The sequence below is a fragment of the Maniola hyperantus genome, chromosome 11, assembly GCF_902806685.2.
Source record: "Maniola hyperantus chromosome 11, iAphHyp1.2, whole genome shotgun sequence".
In the NCBI taxonomy this organism is placed as follows: Eukaryota; Metazoa; Arthropoda; class Insecta; order Lepidoptera; family Nymphalidae; genus Maniola; species Maniola hyperantus.
In genome coordinates this window covers 1,678,199-1,698,027 of record NC_048546.1, presented here as the reverse complement: position 1 = coordinate 1,698,027, position 19,829 = coordinate 1,678,199, and the positions used below count along the sequence as shown (strand labels likewise).

Below are 19,829 nucleotides of genomic sequence, written 5' to 3'. Positions count from 1 at the left end.
ACAGCGGACGGTCGAAGTGCACCAGACACCCAGGTGGTGAGGGTGAATTATATTGGTATGACTAAAAGTTAAAGCCAAAACTAAAACTAAATCTGGATTTTAAATATACCTAACTATTTAAAAAACTACTTATATGTAGAGATGTGGGAGGTGTGTTATTGTTCTGGATAAAAAGTTTTCCGGAATGCAAACTATCTCTACTTACGTCAAAATCGGTCAGGCAAGTGAAAAGGTAAACAACAAACAAGAAACAACAAACAAGACAGACAAACACACTTTTGTGTTTATAATATTTGTATGGATTACTCGTACCCCAAATGAAGGCTTCTTTCTTTCGATACTGTCTTAGTTTATTTATTTTATTTTTATTTTGAAGAAATTGTACAAAGTAATAATAAATTAAGTTACAATATTATATTGGAAATGCTTATTTCTAAACAGAGATAGTTTAGCATAATAAGTAACCTTGACATACCTACTCGTCTAAAATCTTCGATCACTTCATAAAAGTGTAGGTTAAAATCCATTTCTCGAAACTAAATACCAAGTCAATCAGTTTTCTTACAATTTGTAGACTACAATTAATTTTGCGAATAGCATTCAATCTATCCATCGACAAAAAGGAGCTCGTTTAATCGAATACTGGAATGAAATCAATTCTCGATGCCATTTACAAACTCGTTAAGAAATTTTTGAATACCGATTATGTGAAATCTAAAAGCGGGCTCTAAAACAAAAACCCGCCCAGTGCGAGTCAGGCTCGCGCAACGAGGGTTCCGTATTACAGTCGTATTTTTTCGACATTTTGCACGATAATTCAAAAACTATGATGCATAAAAATAAATAAAAATCTGTTTTAGAATGCACAGGTGAAGCCCTTTCATATGATGCCCCACTTGATGTAGTTATCTTACTTTGAAAATACTCATTATTAGTTCATGACCACATTATTTTTTTTGTGTGATGTAACCAGAAATTCCCGGTTTTCAGATTTTTCCCCTGTCTGCTATAAGACCTTCCTACCTGCCAAATTTCATGATTCTAGGTCAACGGGAAGTAGCCTGTAGGTTTCTTGACAGACCGACAGACAGACAGACAGAGAGACAGACAGACAACAAAGTGATCCTTAAGGGTTCCGTTTTTCCTTTTGAGGTACGGAACCCTAAAAACGAACTATTTATATTCTGAGCTATCTGACTTTTTAGTACTTAAATTATTAAGTAAACGTAATTTTTTTTTAAAAATCAAAGCTTTTTAATGTAAACTAAAAAGCTCCTACCGTCAATCTGTATCATCGTGTTTTTGAAAAGTTCTCATGAAAACAAAGCAAAATATGAGTCAAAATTCGACTGTTATCATCATTCGACTTCACTGTAGGTATTCAGTCAGAGAATTCCAATTTCCATCTCACACCTCCCAAACCACCTTTTTATTTATTTATAGACTAGCGCTTAGCAACAATCAGTGATGATGCAGCCTTAGATGGAGAGCGCTTGAGAAGATAATATGTTTTTACAACTCAATCGGACGAACAAATCAACCAAACATTTTTTACTTATTATTGAAGCTAGAGTTCGCTGGTACTAGAAACCTGACATTAAAAAATCTGTTCCTAAAAAAATCAATCACCTTTAAATGTCATGCTATGAACTTTGGGGATGCGATTTTCATTAAATAATTCCGCATCAACCGAAGAGAGCTAAAACGAGGGCAAAAATATTATATACTAGCTGATGCCCGCAACTTCGTCCGCCTGGATTTAGGTTTTAAAAATCCCGTGGGATCTCTTTGATTTTCCGAGATAAAAAGTTGTCTATGTCAATTTCCGGGACGTAATCATATAAATCGGTAAAGAGGATGGGCCTCCCCGCGCTTCTTTTGCTTGTTCTCAGGTGGAAGAAGCGCCAGAACTAGCTCTTAGTTTTAAGATGTGATGTGTGGCACAGTTGTGTAAATAAACGTCTTTTCTTTCTTCTTTCTTTCTTTATTTCTTTCTTTCTTTAAGAATCCCGTGGGAAGTCTATGATTTTCCGGGGTAAAAAGCCTATGTCCGTCCCCGGGATGTAAGCTAACTCTGTAGTAAATTTCATCCAAATCTGTTAAACTGTTGTGCCGTGTAAAGCTAGCAGAAAGACAGACAGACGGACACACTTACGCATATATATATACCTAGTCGGCAAGCACAAGCCTATCTTGCAACAAGAAGAGTTACCTACTTCATCGATATGAATGACAAGATATGGTCAAGCGAACAAAATTTTTCACAGTTTTGAAACTAAAAAAAAAATTTGCGCCACCTCTTAGATACTAATGAACGACCCGTTTGAAATCCAGACGTCACTAAGGTTGAATTGGTGCTAAAGCACCACTGAGTCGGTGCCATTTTGTTTGTTCAATGGCCCTGTCCATACGAAATAATATATAAGTCAATTTACTTATTACAGAAATCAATTAATATAATAAATAAACAGCTGCAACTGTAACCCTAGGCACCTAGGCAATAGAACAATACATTGACTAATGGGAAAACTATGAAGGTACCGCTACCGTGGGCGATTGAATGCAAACCATTTCTTCGTTATGCCATAATTAGCTATACAGCTTACGGTTTTATAGAGGCAACTAACTGGCATTCCTGTGACAAACTCAACTGTTTAGATTTATATCGGCGTTAGAGTGGAATTCATATCCATATATTATATATCAATAGAGCTAGACTTGTAAGGTATTGAAGAATTATTGTAGAAAAGCCATCAATTAAGGAGGATTAAGTTTCTTTAACTTCATCATCATGATGATGATGATGATGAAGTTTACTAATTAAAAAGCCTTTAAATGATAAGTATAGAAATAGAAAGATTAGATTTTATTCAAATTAACTTGTACAAAGTGCTTTTAATCGTCAAAAGAGTCTACCACTGCTGGTTCGGAATGCCCTTCTTGCCGAAAACAACCAGCAAGAAACTAAGCGGTGCCCCAAACCAGTTTCATTAGAAAGGCAATAATGCAAATATGGTTTAAAGTGGGTTTTTTCAGCGTAGTAGCACACGCCGATTATGCCATGTACTACCTATAAGTAGGTAATTATTGCTGGTAAAATGGAGTGAAATCCACGTTTTATTATCATTTTTTCATTCCTTTATTGTTTTTAATATTCTAGTCTGTAAGGGGAGAGCACTGATGCCTATAACACGAGTGTACAACTTATTTTAGGCATCGGTGGCTTAACCTAATTTTGGTTGTAATTTTGGTGAAACAATAAATTATTTATTTATTATTTACATAATCTTCGGTTGTACACTTAGGTAATAGTATGTCTTTTTAGGATAACAGGGTTTTAAATTGTATTAAAAAAAATACTGGCACCTGCACTAATTACTTTTTAATTCTGAATATTAGATTCGCCTTTTGTTCGTCATTAAAACAAAACTGATACTTCATAACAATTTAATTGTATACAATCAAAAGCTTTTAACCTATTCATTGCTCTGCATAACACAAAAACTGCTGCTGGACGGGCATAGGACCAATGGAATAGCCCAGAAGCATCAATTTTCGGCACGCAAAAAGGCCATGACTGGTTCGTCAAACGACGTGCATTCCTCCGCGCCAGGTAAAAATAAAAGGAGCAAAAAAAGGTGATCTAACTATACAATTCAAACTAGGATAGATTAGCTATGGTCAATTTACGTTTTTGCTAAACTTTTAAATTGAATGCGGCTATACAGACACGTAAGTCGTAACCACGTGGGAGTGGCAAAACTGAAGAAATTACTGGTTTTTCGTCGTTATTGAAAACTAGTTTTTGTTCGCATCCACGCTCGATTAACTTACGGCCAATACTATTTTTAAAACTCCCCTAGAAAGTGATTGAATTGAAATAAATGTGATTAAACCAAAATAACAAAAACCATCGCCGGACCAATACTGAGCACGAGTCACTTCTAAGCATGAGAACGAATTATCAATAGTCCACCATGCTGGCCAAGTGCGGATTGGTAGACTATCACCATAGCCTCACTTATTTAAGTTATACAATTGATTTTCAAAGAGTACCTACCTATAATTACAGTGTTAGCCATTTTGAATGAATGAGTTTGAGTTTCGTGTGTCTCATTCTGAACTCTTTATTATTTTTCAAAGAATAACTAATCCATACTAATATTATAAATGCAAAAGTGTGTCTGTCTGTCTGCTAGCCTTTCACGGCTCATCCGTTCAACCGATTTTGACGAAATTTGGTACAGATATAGTTTGCATCCCGGGGAAAGACATAGGGTTTTATCCCGGAAGATCAAAGAGTTCCCACGAAGTCTCCGAGAGACGAAGTCGCGGGCATCATCTAGTAAAAGTTTAAACTATAAGAAAATCTTACAAAGTTACAGTAAAAACTATCGCCGATAAAATACCATGATAAAGTGACAAAAAAGGCGAAACTTTGAGACAAGACAAGTGCTCCAGTTTAGATCGGCGACCTACTTTAAAGTTTCTAGAAATGGATTTAGCATCAAAGTTTCTATGTTCATTAATGATGAGATAAACTTTATATAAGTTATCTCTTCAGGGACTAAAAATGTTTTCTTCTAGCATTGAACTATCTCGATGGTTATGTAGATTATGGCGTCACCTTATAAATCCTATTTATCGGTAGCTAAGATTCTACATACCATTACCTCAACATAAAAAATCGGCCAAGTGCGAGTCAGGCTCGCGGAATGGGAGTTCCGTACTACAGTCGTATTTTTTCGACATTTTGCACGATAATTCAAAAACTATGATGCATAAAAATAAATAAAAATCTGTTTTAGAATGTAAAAGTGAAGACTTTTCATATGATACCCCACTTGATATAGTTATCTCACTTCAAAAGTTGAAAATACTAATTATTAGTTCATGACCACATTTTTTTTTTGTGTGATCTAACCCTAAATTCACGGTTTTCAGATTTTTCCCCAAATGTCTGCTATAAGATGTACCTACCTGCCAAATTTCATGATTCTAGGTCAACGGGAAGTACCCTGTAGGTTTCTTGACAGACAGACAGACAGACAGACAGACAGACAGACAGACAGACAGACAGACAGACAGACAAAGTGATCTTATAACGGGTTCCGTTTTTCCTTTTTAGGTACGGAACCCAAAAAAGTGGTTCATAAAAAAATCACTCTTGTTATATTTTTTCAACTCGATGCACTGCAGCACTCTTTGTAATGGCACGTGTCACGCAGCAAAATGTCAGCACTTTTTAATTTAATTATTTTTATATGTACCCAGATATTTGAAATATTAAAGTTACATACTTACATACGCTAAGTAATATCTGTTGATACCATAAATCACCCATAGACCAGTTGTTATCATTATCACTACCCCTAATATAAATGTGAAAGTTTGTTTGTAGGTATATTGGTTTGTCCTTCAATCACATCGCAACGGAGCAACGGATAAACGGGATTTTTAGGGTTCCGTACCTCAAAAGGAAAAACAGAACCCTTATAGGATCACTTTGTCGTCGGTCTGTCAAGAAACCTACAGGGTACTTCCCGTTGACGTAGAATCATGAAATTTGGCAGGTAGGTACATCTTATAGCTGACATTTGGGGAAAAATCTGAAAACCGTGAATTTGTGGTTACATCACACAAAACAATTAAATTGTGGTCATGAACTAATAATTCATATTTTCAACTTTCGAAGTAAGATAACTATATCAAGTGGGGTGTCATATGAAAGGTCTTCACCTGTACATTCTAAAACAGATTTTTATTTATTTTTATGCATCATAGTTTTTGAATTATCGTGCAAAATGTCTAAAAAATACGACAGTACTGTTCCGAACGTTAGTTGCGCGAGCCTGACTCGCACTTGGCCGGTTTTTTGCAACCTTAAACCACGGGTACGATAACCTAATGTTCCAAGCAGTTTGGACTAAGATCAATCTTGGGGGTCAGGGGGTCTTGTAACTTATAAGTACACTATTGATTTGCGACATAATCCTCATCGTCCACAGACGCTACGCAGAGAATTACATCACAATAATCAGAACATCGGATTGTGACGTCATTGAGGCGTTCGCGATGCCCCACTAACCCCGGCGTGTGGAGTGCGAACTACTCGGTCATAAGTATTGTACATTTGATATAGGACCGAGATTTATATCAAAATCTACAATTATAATGTTCTCTGTTCGATGGCGGTAGAATGACAGCAACAATGTCACGATCGCAATCACCTCTGATTGGTTGACGCTCGCTCACTATTGGCTACAATGCATTGTTGCAACAAGAATCGCACAAATTCAGCCAATCACAACAATTGAGATTGTAATAATGATTGATGCAGTTTTTACGAAATCGACCCGCTGCGCGCTGATCGAATTTTGATGACATCGAAAGAGTCGCAGGAAGCCGCTGGATCCAGGCGGAAGTGTAAAAGTTCGTACAAAAGGCCTGTGTACCTTTATGCCTACCAGCAAAGCCGTGCCGCCAAGCGATTTAGCGTTCCGGTACGATGCTGTATAGAAACCAAAGGGTTTAGTAAAAACTGCCATACTCCTTCCAGGTTAGCCCGCTTTTATCAGACTAAATAAAAATGTTCAGCAGTGAACGACGACCGAATTTCAGAAGAGGTAACTATTGCGCAAACAAAGTGCACTCTCTATTCCCTCACTCTCATTTGGAGTCATAAAACAATATGAAGAGTAGATAGACAGTTCGTGCGGCTAATTGGTGACTGTCTCAATATACTATAATGAACTAAGAAAGTAAGTACCTGAGTAGAAGGTACAAAATGTTACGCGGAATTATATCATAAATATCAGAGAATCGAGAGGTGTGACGTCAGATGGCGTTAAGACCGGGTTAGTAGGATAGTGGGCCAGTGGCCACTATGCTGGTTATGATGAATGGAGTGCGGACTTTACTTCAATACTTCACACATTAGACGTTTGCCAAGACTCAGTCGATAGAAACCATGTGTTTTCAAAGAGCAAAATAAGAGAGAATAGAAAAGATTTTTATTCAAGTAAACTTTTACAAGTGCTTTTGAATCGTCAACTAGTTTAATTTACCACTGGTTAATGTATGGATTAATTCGATCAATATAGGTTCTTAAGTTCTGCTTTAGGATCACGACCTCCCCCTGGCGCAGTGGTAAGCACTGTGGTCTTGTTAGTAGGAGGGCCAGGGTTCGATTCCTTTCAGGGGTTTAAAATTTATAATGTCTAAATTTCTGGTCTGATCTGGTGGGAGGCTTCGGCCGTGGCTAATTACCACCCTACTGGCAAAACCGTACCGCCAAGCGATTCAACATTCCGGCACGATGCCGTGTAGAAACCAAAAGGGGTATGTATGATAGAGTAGAGAGAGATACCTAGGTGAGGTCCTTTCATCCCCCACAACAACAAAACTGGTCAAGTGCGAGTCTGACTTGCACAGAACGGTTCTTTCTATCCTTTAAGAAATAACACTCTTTTTGTGATGTAACCACAAATTCACGGTTTTAGGACTTTACCCTTTACTTGTGCTTTGAGATCTTTGAGATAGTCCTAGCTGCCAAATTTCACGATTCTAGGTCAACGGAAAGTATCTATGTATAGTTTAGATTCCGTTGAAGGTCACAGACACGACAGTCAGACAGACAGACGACGAGTGATCCGTTGAGGTTCCTGTTTTTCTCTACGGAACCCTAAAAAATAAGCATCAACACAAGCAACCAAATCAAGCGCCAGTAAAAAACACCGTAAAAAACATCGGATTGCTCTCAACGTTATAATTTGAGCGACGTAAATTACAGTATCATTTCAGAGCTCTCCGAGACAGGGACAGTATAAAAGCAGTAAAATTCCCTTGCCTTTGTTGCGAAGATGACTGAGTATAACTGACACAAGTAAATAAAAACCGGCCAAGTGCGAGTCTGACTCGCACACGAAAAGTTCCGAACTATCGTACAAGACAATATGAAACTAATTTTTTTGTGATGTAACCACAAATTCACGGTTTTCGGATTTTTTCCTTTACTTGTGCTAAATTTAAAAAATTCATTATAAATACTATCTGTCCCGGCTTACTCACGTGTGTAGTCGACGTTAGCCCGACTAGTTTCGAACCCATACGGGGTCCTTTTTCAAGGGAGTCCGTCCGCGCCCGCGCCGCGGTTTTGCCCGCGCGCGGCAGTCAAAACCGCGGCGCGGGCGCGGACGGACTCCCTTGAAAAAGGACCCCGTATGGGTTCGAAACTAGTCGGGCTAACGTCGACTACACACGTGAGTAAGCCGGGACAGATAGTATTTATAATGGAAATCACTGACGGTAGTTTAAACGTTTAAAAAATTCCATGATTCTTGATCAACAGGAATTACGGAGTACCCTATGGGTTTTGAACTCCCTTGACGGGTCTTCACACATGATGATGAATAATCCTATAGTATCCTATGGTAGCCTAGACTCTAGAGGTTAGGTCGTCCGCCTTCTAATCAGAGGTCGGGGGTTGGATTCCGGGCACGCACCTCTAACTTTTCGGAGTTACGTGCGTTTTAATCAAAAAATATCACTTGCTTCAGCGCCGAAGAAAAACATCGTGAGAAACCCGGCATGCCTGAGAGTTCTCCATAATGTTCTCAAAGGTGTGTGAGCTCTACCAATCCGCACATGGCCAGCGTGGTAGACTATGGCCAAAACCCTTCTCACTCTGAGAGGAGACCCGTGCTCTGTAGTGAGCCAGTGATGGGTTGACCATGATGATCTTGATCCTGTATTACAGAAACCTAACAAATAAGCATAAATTACAAAGCATCAACACAAGCAACCAAATCAAGCACCATTAAAAAAACACCGTAAAACATCGGATTGCTCTCAACGCTACAATTATTTGTAAATTCAACCCCTAAGGGGGTAAAATAAGGGTCTACGCGGGCGAAGTCACGAACACAAGCTAGTCTTCAAAAGCAAGTTCAACATACACAGTCCAAAGATAGATTTTTACATTTGTTTAATGTTAAGAGTATGTTTACTCTACCCGATACCAGTATGGGCGAGCAAACCAAACTATACGAAAACTTTACGTAAACGTCATAAATCGGTATGAGAAACGTGATGCGACTCGATAAAGTCTGAAACTGGAAAGCTTGCGGGAGGTTTGCCAAAATAATATAGCGACTACGGTACAAAAACGTTGCTGCATTAATTTGATTTGATTTTATTTAAATACCGATAAGGTTTAATAATTATTTAGGACTTAAAAGCTCAGTTCTATTTTTAACTGATTTCCAAAAAGAAGGAGGTTCCCAGTTCAGTAGTTTTCTGATAGAAATCTCTTAGGCCAGCTCGCTCCAACCAAAATCTCGTAAGGGTTTAATTATTTCAAAAAAACCGACTTCCAAAGCCACAATTTTACAAATGGAATTTGACGAAAGCTTTTGATTTATGTGTTTTCATTTCTTTGAGCATGGAGACGTTTAATACGACGTGTAGTCCAGTTTATCCCTAAGAGGCGTCTCCAGCACCACATGCAGTGGCGTGCAGCTGATAGAGGCATAAACGCACTGCTTACCCTCGTTGTAATAAATCAATGCTTATTTTTCATTAAAACCTGCCGGAAAATAAGTTCATACCTAAATGCATACCCTGGCTTGAAATCTTGTGCACGCCACTGACCACATGATGCTCGGTCATGATGTATATGCCCGAATAAAGACAAAAGGGGGTTTGCAGGAGGACCGATGAACTCTGTCCAATCAAGGAACAGTTCAGGCTAGCTTCGATTGGATAATAGTGAGTGGGGGTCCAGAACAACCAGCACTAAGACAAATTGAACCAATTGTGACAACAATAAAATTATATTTTACTAGCTTATGCTCGCGACTTCGTCCGCGTGTACCACACAAATTTCGAACCCCTATTTCACCCCCTTAGGTGTTGGATTTTCAATTTTTTTTTCTTAGCGGATGCCTTCGTCATATCTGCATGCCAAATTTAGTAGTTTGAGCTGTGCGTTGATATATCAGTCAGTCAGTCACCTTTTCCTTTTATATATTTAGATAACAAGACTGGTCGAAGTAGTGTTGTTTTGCTTCATCAAAGAATTTTCGAGCAGTGTTTACAATTTACATGTAAAGTAATAAATTGTGATATTAACAAGGTTTCGCACCGACAAGGGAGTTAAGGATCTCGAATTTCCAAGTGACTTTGGGGACTATGTTTTACTCGATCAATACCGCGTTCGCGTAAGGTCGTTGACAAAATTATGACTGCTACTATGGTTATTGCTATAGCACTGTGGCGTGCAGTAAGTGCATTATACTGTCTGGCATTCAACAACTCTGCCCTTGTATTACAAAAATTATGGAAAGTCGGGATCAAAATGTTCCAACAAAATGCGAATAGAAGTACGAAGCAAAGTTTCTCGGTACATCCTTAGGGCGTTTGTGCACTCATCCGTATCCGCGATTCTTCGAAGTGACCGTCGTACAAATACGTACATTCAATTCGTATTTTTTTCACGGATCCGTAAAATCACGGATGAGTGCACAAACGCCCTAAAGCAGAATAAAATCTCTACAGCTACCTATCGCATCGCGATATTTCAGTCTTTATAAGAGTTCATTATATTATCAGCCTGTGGACGTCCACTGTTGAACCTAGGCCTTCCTTAGTAAGACTCGACGAAGACTTTCATCAGCCTTCCTTATCCAGCTTCTCATCTCAGACCAGGGCGCGTTTGGAACCCTCGTAGATTTAGTACGTAATTAATTATCACCATTAATCAATATCTTATAAATTCCACAATTACTTAACAATCAAAAAGTGTACAATGGTACCCAATTTGAATAAATGGTTATTTTTTCCCACTTCGCGCTATCCTCATTACAACATCAGTCTATCATGCCGAATAAGAGGGTCGTCTAATTCAAGTCCATTACTTAAAAAAATAAAAACATATTAAATAGGTACTTCGTTTTGTACCACAAAATTTACAACCAAGTTATAATGTATCTGACGTCACATTCGCCAAATTCCCATTACCTATAGCCAGTCCAATAAGTCAGCCTCGTCACGTACGATATAAGGCAATAAAATCCAAAACGCCTTTTACGAACGTATTTATCGCTGTATCCTTATTTACGAACTTGGGATATATATAGTAATATCAGCAATCAGTATAATACGTGAAGGTCTGTAATAAAATCGATTACGGTGATTAATTTCACGATTAATGACTGATAACGATGTCGATACTCGATAACACCTGTCAAATGATTGAGTTTAGTGTTGAGTGTTTAGTATGCTACGAAATAAGGTACTTGCTTATTTATTGCCCACTGCTTATGACTTCAACTTTCGAGTGGTTTTCTTATTCAAAGTTCCTGTCTGGATACGGATAGTGAGCACAAGACCGGGACGTGAGGCAGTCTATAAACCTATGTCCAGAAGTGGACTTAACTACGACAATGACATAACATGTGGACGCTTGTGGTCAAGCGTTTGCCTATAATGAATATTAAAAAAAAAAATGTATATGTAGTTAGAACAGTAATGCTCTGGAAGCCTAAAACCCTAGAATCAATGGGCACTACTAAAATACCGAGGGATCTATGCAACGCTTTAAATATAATATGGGCAATAAATATGTCATTCAATGTTCTCAGCGTACATATTCAAAATCCTTTGATCTTTTATCGTTTTGTATTTTATGTCTTTTTTCTTGTACCTTTATTTGTATTTAAATTTATTATAATTATCTAGTTAGTGTAAGTGGCACTGCCGTTCTAATAAGATATAAAATAAATAAAATAAAATAAAAATAAAAATAAATATAATGTAGGTCATCTCATATTGTCGAACTATAAAGAACAATGTACTCGTACAGGCCCATATTATAATATCCAAACCGTAAACTATCTCGAAACAAACGTACAGTTCATGATGTCAAAAAGGTTTTAAAAAACAGGCCAAGTGCGAGACAGACTCGCGCACCGATGGTTCCGTACTACAATCGTATTTTTTCGACACTTTGCACGATAAATCTAAAACGATGCTTAAATTAAATAAAAATCTGTTTTAGAATATACAGGTAAAGCTACTTGCCAAATTTCATGATTCTAGGTCAACGGGAAGTACCCTATAAGTTTTCTTGACCTATAGGGTACTTCCTATAAAGGTTCCATTTTTCCTTTTGAGGTACGGAACCCTAAAAAGTGGTTTCATTTCATCTACAAAAAGATACTTTACATAATATTATATTATGTAGGTACAAAAAATAATGGCAGAAATATTATTCCAATTTTTTACGCCAATCATATCTGGAGAAATCTTTAAAACAGACGGACGCGCGAAACCGGTTTTAACCGATTTGAACTGGTTAGTCAGATTTTGGTGCAATTAAATCTGCATAACTTAACACCTTTCGAGTGGTCACCTGGACTTCAAGTTTAACTTGACTCACAGCTTAAATAACCTGTATCACAGGTGTTCTTTATACAGCAAACGGTTAATCGAAGGTGGGATTCGTCATTCAGAGAAGTTATACTTCACGGTGTTGTGAAAAAAGTATCGTAATACGTAAGTAGTTTTTATCGATACTAATATTATAAATGCGAAAGTGTGTCTGTCTGTTAGCTTTTCAGGGCTCACCCGTTCAACCGATTTTGATAAAATTTGGTACAGTGGATGGGCAGATGGGCTCAAAGATGGGAGTAACGCATTTTAGAGCTGAACAGAGGATGGTTTTTAAATTGGAAAAGCCTATAAAAACGAGAAACGTACTTATAGGATTTTTAAAAACATAAACCATGTTAAGATTTTCTTTATATGAATAGCGAGCAAACGAGCGGGCAAAATCTAGTCATCTAAATATATAAAATTCAAAGTTCTGACTGACTGACTGACACTAAACCGCTGGTCCTAGAGACGTGAAATTTTGAGGGTGTATTCTTTGTAAAGAGTAGGTATCCACTAAGAAAGGATTTTTCAAAATTCCACCCCTAAGTGAGTTAAATAGGGGATGAAAGTTTGTATGAAAGTCCGTCAGTTTTCAAGTTATTTCCATGAAAATTGTATTTGGGTTTTCGGTCACAGATGAAGAAATACGTGTTTCAGGATTTTTGGAAATTCAACCCCCACCTCGATTTTCTAAATTCCACCCGAGCGAAGCCGGATCGGGTCAGCTAGTTGTCATATAAAAGCCCGCGCCAACGGATTCGCCATTTCCTTACCGAGATATAGTTTATATCCTGCAGTAAATAAATGGTTTACGCGCGGGGTAAATTTTGTTTAGAGCCGATTCTATGCATTATAGAGTAGTTAGAGGTGGAGCAATTGGTCAGGTCACGACCTACTTTAGCGAATATGAAACGGTTTAAGTAAAACCGCTTAGACAAATTTACTTACTTATAACCTACCTTACGATATGAAGATCATAGTGAGCCCCTAACTAAGCTGAATATTGTAGAGTAACTAACTAACTATCCAAGAAAAGAAAAATCAACAAAACATGATCACAAATTAGGAAGAAAAGAGAATTAGAAGATCCTAAAAAACAAACATAACAAATTAGGAAGAAGAGACTTGCTTAATAGGGGAGCCTGGAAAATGTAACAAAATATTTACGTAAAGTATTTCGTGAATAGGTAAGTACCTACCGTAGGGAATTTTTTATCACGGAATTCCCAAAAAACTAATGAAAATATTTTTTTCAATAAGTACTTAGAAATTAAAACCATTCAGGTCTTTGTCAGGAAACTATTGAAGGCTGCGTCAGTTAGTAGCGAGTTCGTTCTGTTATTGATAAGATGCACACAAGTCCAATTCAAGCGAGAGGAATAACTATAGACAAGAAGCTGAGTAAAATGTTGTTTACCTATACATACTAATATTATAAATGCGTAAGTGTCTGTCTGTCTGCTAGCTTCTCACGGCCCAACAGTTTAACCGATTTTGATGAAATCTAGTACAGAGATAGCTTGCATCCCGGGGAAGGACATACTTTTGATCCGGGAAAATCAAGTTCCCGCGGGATTTTTAAAAACCTAAATACACGCGTACGAAGTCGCGGGCATCATCTAGTATTGGCATATTTTACCGAGAAAAGAGTAAGTAGTTCAAAGGCTATTTACAGTAAGTAATATAATAAGGTGTCAATGTTAACCAGTAAACGGGCTCCGATCACTAGACAGGTGCGGTAACCACATTACGCAACCTAATGGATTGTTTTACTATCCATAGCCTAGAAAAAATAGCAAACAAGAAGAACCTTGAACCCAGAGGCGACAAAAAAAAGTTCGATCGTAATCAAATTGTAGGAAGTTTCCAATTAGTTACACCGCGTCGAATATCCGACCATATGATTATGTACCAGGCAGGCGTTGGATTGGAACCCGCAAGGCCAAAGAAAGCGTGAACGGCCAAAACAAACTTGGTGAATGATGATGTAACTAGGTACCATTCTTGATGACGCTATCAAAAAGACCCGGTCTTACTTGGGGTTAGATGAAGCATAAGGCTTGGCTTGGAAAGTGCAGTGTCTGATTTCTGCCCCAAGGACTGCCCCAATCTGCGCTTCTGATGAAACGACGATTTTAGGATGGGACAAAGGATTATGATGATTTTATTGATATCTATTTATTTAATTGGTTGAACTTTCGGAGCAATATTTTTTCTTCAGCAGACCTTTGTGTCCTCTATTTGTCAATTGACGAATACTAAAAGTTTGGAACATTTTTAGTTGTGGGACAAGTTCCGGGTCCCGTTTCACAGCAATAGTTTTTGAAAATGTTGATAACTAGGCACCCAATTACCCTAGTTCTTCTAGTTAACAGATTTGTCCATTTTAAGGTTTACGGGGATAAAGTTATGACAAAGTTTTTCGATTGAAGTGATTTCTGCACGTTTTTGCCGATTCTCCTTTACTTATTACGTTATTATTTTAATTTATTACGTCAATCAATCAATCAGCCTGTTTGCGTCCACTGCTGGACATAGGCCTTCCCAAGAGCGCGCCACCACACACGATCCTCCGCCTTCCTCATCCACCCACTTCCCGCTACCTTCTTAAGGTCGTCAGTTCAGCGGGTTGGAGGTCGTCCCACACTGCGCTTGCTGATACGCGGTCTCCACTTCAGAACACGTCGGCCCCATCGGCCATCGGTTCTGCGGCAGACGTGGTCTGTCCACTGCCACTTCAGCTGACTAATTCGTTGGTTATGTCGGTCACCCTGGTTCTCTCTCCTACGGATTTTGTTCCACAGAGAGATACCCAACATAGCCCGCTCCATAGCCCGCTGAGCTATTACGTATTTCATTTATTGCGTACCTTCATGTAATTTTGACTGCGTCTAAAGCGTATTACGGACACCGATGTTCGTTAGAACATGTTGTTACTATGAAGCACCCCATCTAGTGTAATATTTAAAGATCGCTGTCGGAACACAAGAGGAAAAATTATCGTGCAAATTAAAATTAGTTTAAATAGGCCTTATTCCTGAAACTGTTTTAAATCGGCATAACTATTACGTATTCATGCGATTGCTAAAGCAATTAGCGAATAGGCGAGAGTTGCTCAGAGAAACAATTAGTTATACGGCAACAATATTTGTCATGCAAGTTGGGCAATAGGCTTCCATGCAAGAAGTGGTGGTTCAAGTGATAGGATATAAGCAGTTCAGCCTCCACTCTGCCTCCTAGGTCTAGTGGTTAGCATTTTCGACGGCATATAACGAAGTCTTACGTTTGATTACAGTGATTATTAAATAGAGAGTCTTCCAAAATACGTAAAATTCACGCCCTTCCTTAGTTTTAAGTGTAATAACCATTTTAAATTATTGATTAAACTAAAAAAGGACGTCAAATCATTGTGACGTCACATTAAAAGCGGTTCAGAAGTTTATTTTTATTTTGCTAGTACCATCGCAAGTGCACCACCCCAATTGCTTATGACAAGACTAGCTTATGCTCGCGACTTCGTCCGCGTGGACTACATAAATTTCAAACCCCTATTTCACCCCCTTAAGGGTTGAATTTTCAAAAATCCTTTCTTAGCGGATGCCTACGTCATAATTGGCTATCTGCATTCCAAAATTCAGCCCGATCCGTCCAGTAGTTTCAGCTGTGCGTTGATAGATCAGTCAGTCAATCCTTTTATATATTTAGAGACTTCTCAGGCTTTTGATAAAAGTTCCTTATCACTTGGACCAAAAACTGCAATAGAAGGCCTCGATTGCGCGCACCGTATGCCCCTTCCATGTCTATCGACTTTCGAAACCAATATGATTCATTGTTGAGCCAAACGCTTGCTGCCAAATATTGATGCACCCCCATCTTTGTTATTGCAATCTGTTTACGAAAGGGGGGTTTTTGTTTACGAAGATTAATATGATATCTTAACTCAAAGATAGGTTTTAGTTGCCAGGTCCAGAACAAACAAGGGTTCTTTCTTCTTCTTCTTTGGGGCTATGCAGGTCCTTGATATCCCTGAATCACTGCGACCGTCTCCGATCTGTTTGCCTCCACTTCACAGTTCCTTGTCAAATTCTGTGGCAGATACAGCAGCACAAACAAGGGTTAGCAGCAGAGGCGGATTATCCCTAAGGCAAACTAGGCACGTGCCTAGGGGCGCGAGATTACGAAGGGGCGCGCGCGATCATGTAGAGTTGGATTATTGAGTCTGCGCTTCAGATTTCTTCTTTTCTATGCAAAATCTTGGACTGACCGCCTCTTCTTTATAGCAAAGCCAACTACTAACTTTGCAATTACAATACGCTACAGGTCGAGATGGCAATCGAGGAGGAAACGCCTTCCACACCCGCACAGCCCCCGCGCTAACTCGGTGTGGGTGTGCGGGGTGGCCCCCCGCCTCATACCCCGATTGCCATCTCAATCTGTCGCGGACTATATACGATTCATCGTTCTTTCGAAATTAGTAATTTTTTTAATATGGCTGCTAGAGGGACGCCTATGAGGTGCTTGCCTAGGGCGCTCTCGGCATTCAATTCGCCTCTGGTTAACAGTCTCAACACTTTGCATGTGGCATATCAGCTGATGCAGTTAGTTATTATAGCTAAGCATAGATAGTTCAATGAAAAACCGGCCGAGTGCGAGTCAGGCTCGCGCACGGACGGTTCCATACTACACCAGTCGTATTTTTTCAAACTTTTGCAAGACAATTCAAAAACAATGATGCATAAAAATATCATAATAAAAATTCTTTTGATATGATACCCAACTTGATATAGTTATCTTACTTCGAATATTGAAAATACTAATTATAAGTTCATGACCACAATTTAATTTTTTTTGTGTGATATAACCTACTTTTAAGATTCTTTTAAGATAATTTATCACTTCTAATAAGATTACTAGAAGTGATAAATTATCTTGTATTTAGGTAGTAAATAATATGTTAAATATTTATTAATGCAACAAGGTATTAAGATAAGGCAAGTCAATAATAAGAATTCGTGATAGCAACTATATTATTAACTGTGATGATAATGAATAAATTAGCGCAACTTTGTGATACTTTTGCATATTACATATTATCAAATTACAGCAGACTATTAAAATAATTAAAGTAACTTATGTATGTAAATATAAGAAGAAGAACTTATGTAACTTTGTACATAATGTGATGGTGTCAAAAACTTTAGTTCATTAAATCTTTCTTTAATTAATTAAGTTGTGTTGTGTGTGACCATGTTCCATCATAGACTGCACTATTAATTTTTTTGTCAAGGCTGTAATCAAATAATAATAATGAGAGAGAGCCAGCGCGTGCCAGAACTTCGTTATTTTATAAAAGCTGGAAGTTTGTCTGCATATTGTTCCCAGTATAGAGAGGAACGATCTGCAACTATGAAGTTTGGATTATGGTCTTTGGCAGGACAAAAGGTAACAAAGAAGTATAAAATCTTATATTTAAGGATAAAGTCTAATTTTTTTATATTTTGTTCGGAATAGTATTAGGAATCAGATCATGCATTCCCAGACACTAGTGAAGTGGCGAACCCGTGCCAGACACCCTTAAAGTTTAATGAGTTGTTTAAGTTTAATGCTGTCTGGCAGGGGATTGCCACAATACTAAGTGTCTGCCAATGCATGACGTAACTTCTAATACTAATAATTGAAGATAATAAAATAAATGAGACATTATACTTTGATGTAGGTTTTTTTTACACCTTTATTACCTGTTATCTCCAAAAGCCACCATGATCCAAACTTCTGTCTACACTCTGTCTGTCTGTCTGGCACACACTGGCTCTTAGTCCATTAGCCATACATTTATTAATATTATTTAAGCAAAAGTGTGTCTGTCTGTCTGCTAGCTTTTCACAGCCTAACAGTTTAACCGATTTTGATGAAATTTGGTACAGATTTGGAACTTTTTATCCTGGAAAATGAAAGTTCTACTGGATTGAAGTTGCAGACATCAGCTTGTAGTATCTAATAAAATGAAAAAATAAGTTTAAGTAAGTAATCATGAATCTTACCGCTTCAATATCCTTATGAAACTTGATGGGACGCAGCAAGTAAAACTGCACTGAGAAGTACACAAAGTTTATAGCAATAAACACACTGTTCCACACCACAGCATCCAAGTAGCACTCTATACTCCATGCCCACAGGCCCGAGAATGCGCACCCCACGATCAGCGCCACCCGCAGCCAGATCAGCCCGCCGGGGGTGTGCGGAGCCAGGAACGACAGCAAGAAGAACACATTGGCTGCTTGGAAGAATACATGGTTGACAGGACGCCACTTGGGGCAGTGGTTCAAGTACAGGTCCCACATCGAGCGCTCCTGAATCGTCACGTTCACGAAGTCAGTAACCACGGAGGGCTTCGTCGGCTCCGGAAGCCCCATGTCAGTAGTCGACTCTACGTCACTCTCCGTCGTCGGCACCTCCGTGGTAACATTCTGCAAGCCAGTAATCATCCCTATCGCTAAGGCACTGAGAAACAACATAGTCCCACCGAATAAAACGCTCCCGGTCCACTTTACACATCGATATTTTCCCGGCGGCGTCGTGCATTGGCGCGCTATTTTATCTCACTCAAATCACAACAGTACGAACACTATTTTTTATGTAATTGAGTAATTTAAGTAACATGAAGGTATTAAACTTTTTTGCGAGGTTTATTTTTTTTACTACAAAATAAAGCGACTAAAAATGCAACCACTCAAAAATACTTGTTACAAAATAACACCGATGAGGTAACGCAAAATTATTTTAACTAAAGCGAGTCAACAAATTCGGTCAAGAGTCCAAAATAAAATATTGGAAAACAGTGAAGCAAACAATCGAAGCCTGTGCAGAAATGACAGTCGTACTGTGAAATGTGTGTGTGAGAGAGACCATAAACAGTGTTTCCAGTTTCCACTCACGAATCACGATTTTCATTTTATTTCTGGAGGAATCTGCCTATCCCTCAATGACTTTGGCGCAAAATCATAATAATTAGTTAATTAATCTAGTAAAAATATTAAAAATCTACATCTACAAAAACCATTCAAGTGCTAGTCGGAAACGAAGGGTTCTGTACCATCGTACAAGAAAAAACATCTTCAAAATAATATCTTTTTATTGTTGTTTCATAGCAGCTACTTTGAAGTCTTCAGTATATTGTTGTTTTAGTGGCAATAGAAATGTAGGTACACATTTGTAAAAAATTTCAACTCTGTACCTGTTACCGTTCATGAGATACAGTCCACTGACAGACAGACGGATGAACGAACGGACGTCTTACAAAATAGGGTCCCTAAAATAGGGCGAAATCCCAAAAAGTAGAAACACTGGCCTGTACGAATATTCACAGGTTACATAAAAATTATTTACCGATTAAT

At 38.3% G+C, this 19,829-nt stretch overlaps 1 protein-coding gene across 3 annotated transcripts in view; it reads right to left on the bottom strand.

The window, feature by feature from the left end:
* The window catches only part of LOC117986310 (blood vessel epicardial substance-like), a 65,747-nt gene extending 46,444 nt beyond the window's left edge, over positions 1-19,303 (bottom strand). For all 3 annotated transcript variants that reach the window (XM_069501941.1, XM_034973141.2, XM_069501940.1), the window contains exon 1: positions 18,477-19,303. In XM_069501941.1, the coding sequence (XP_069358042.1) occupies positions 18,477-18,950 (474 nt within the window). In that variant the 5' untranslated portion in view covers positions 18,951-19,303. The remainder of the gene's footprint in view (positions 1-18,476) is intronic.
* Positions 19,304-19,829: the final 526 nt, after the last annotated feature.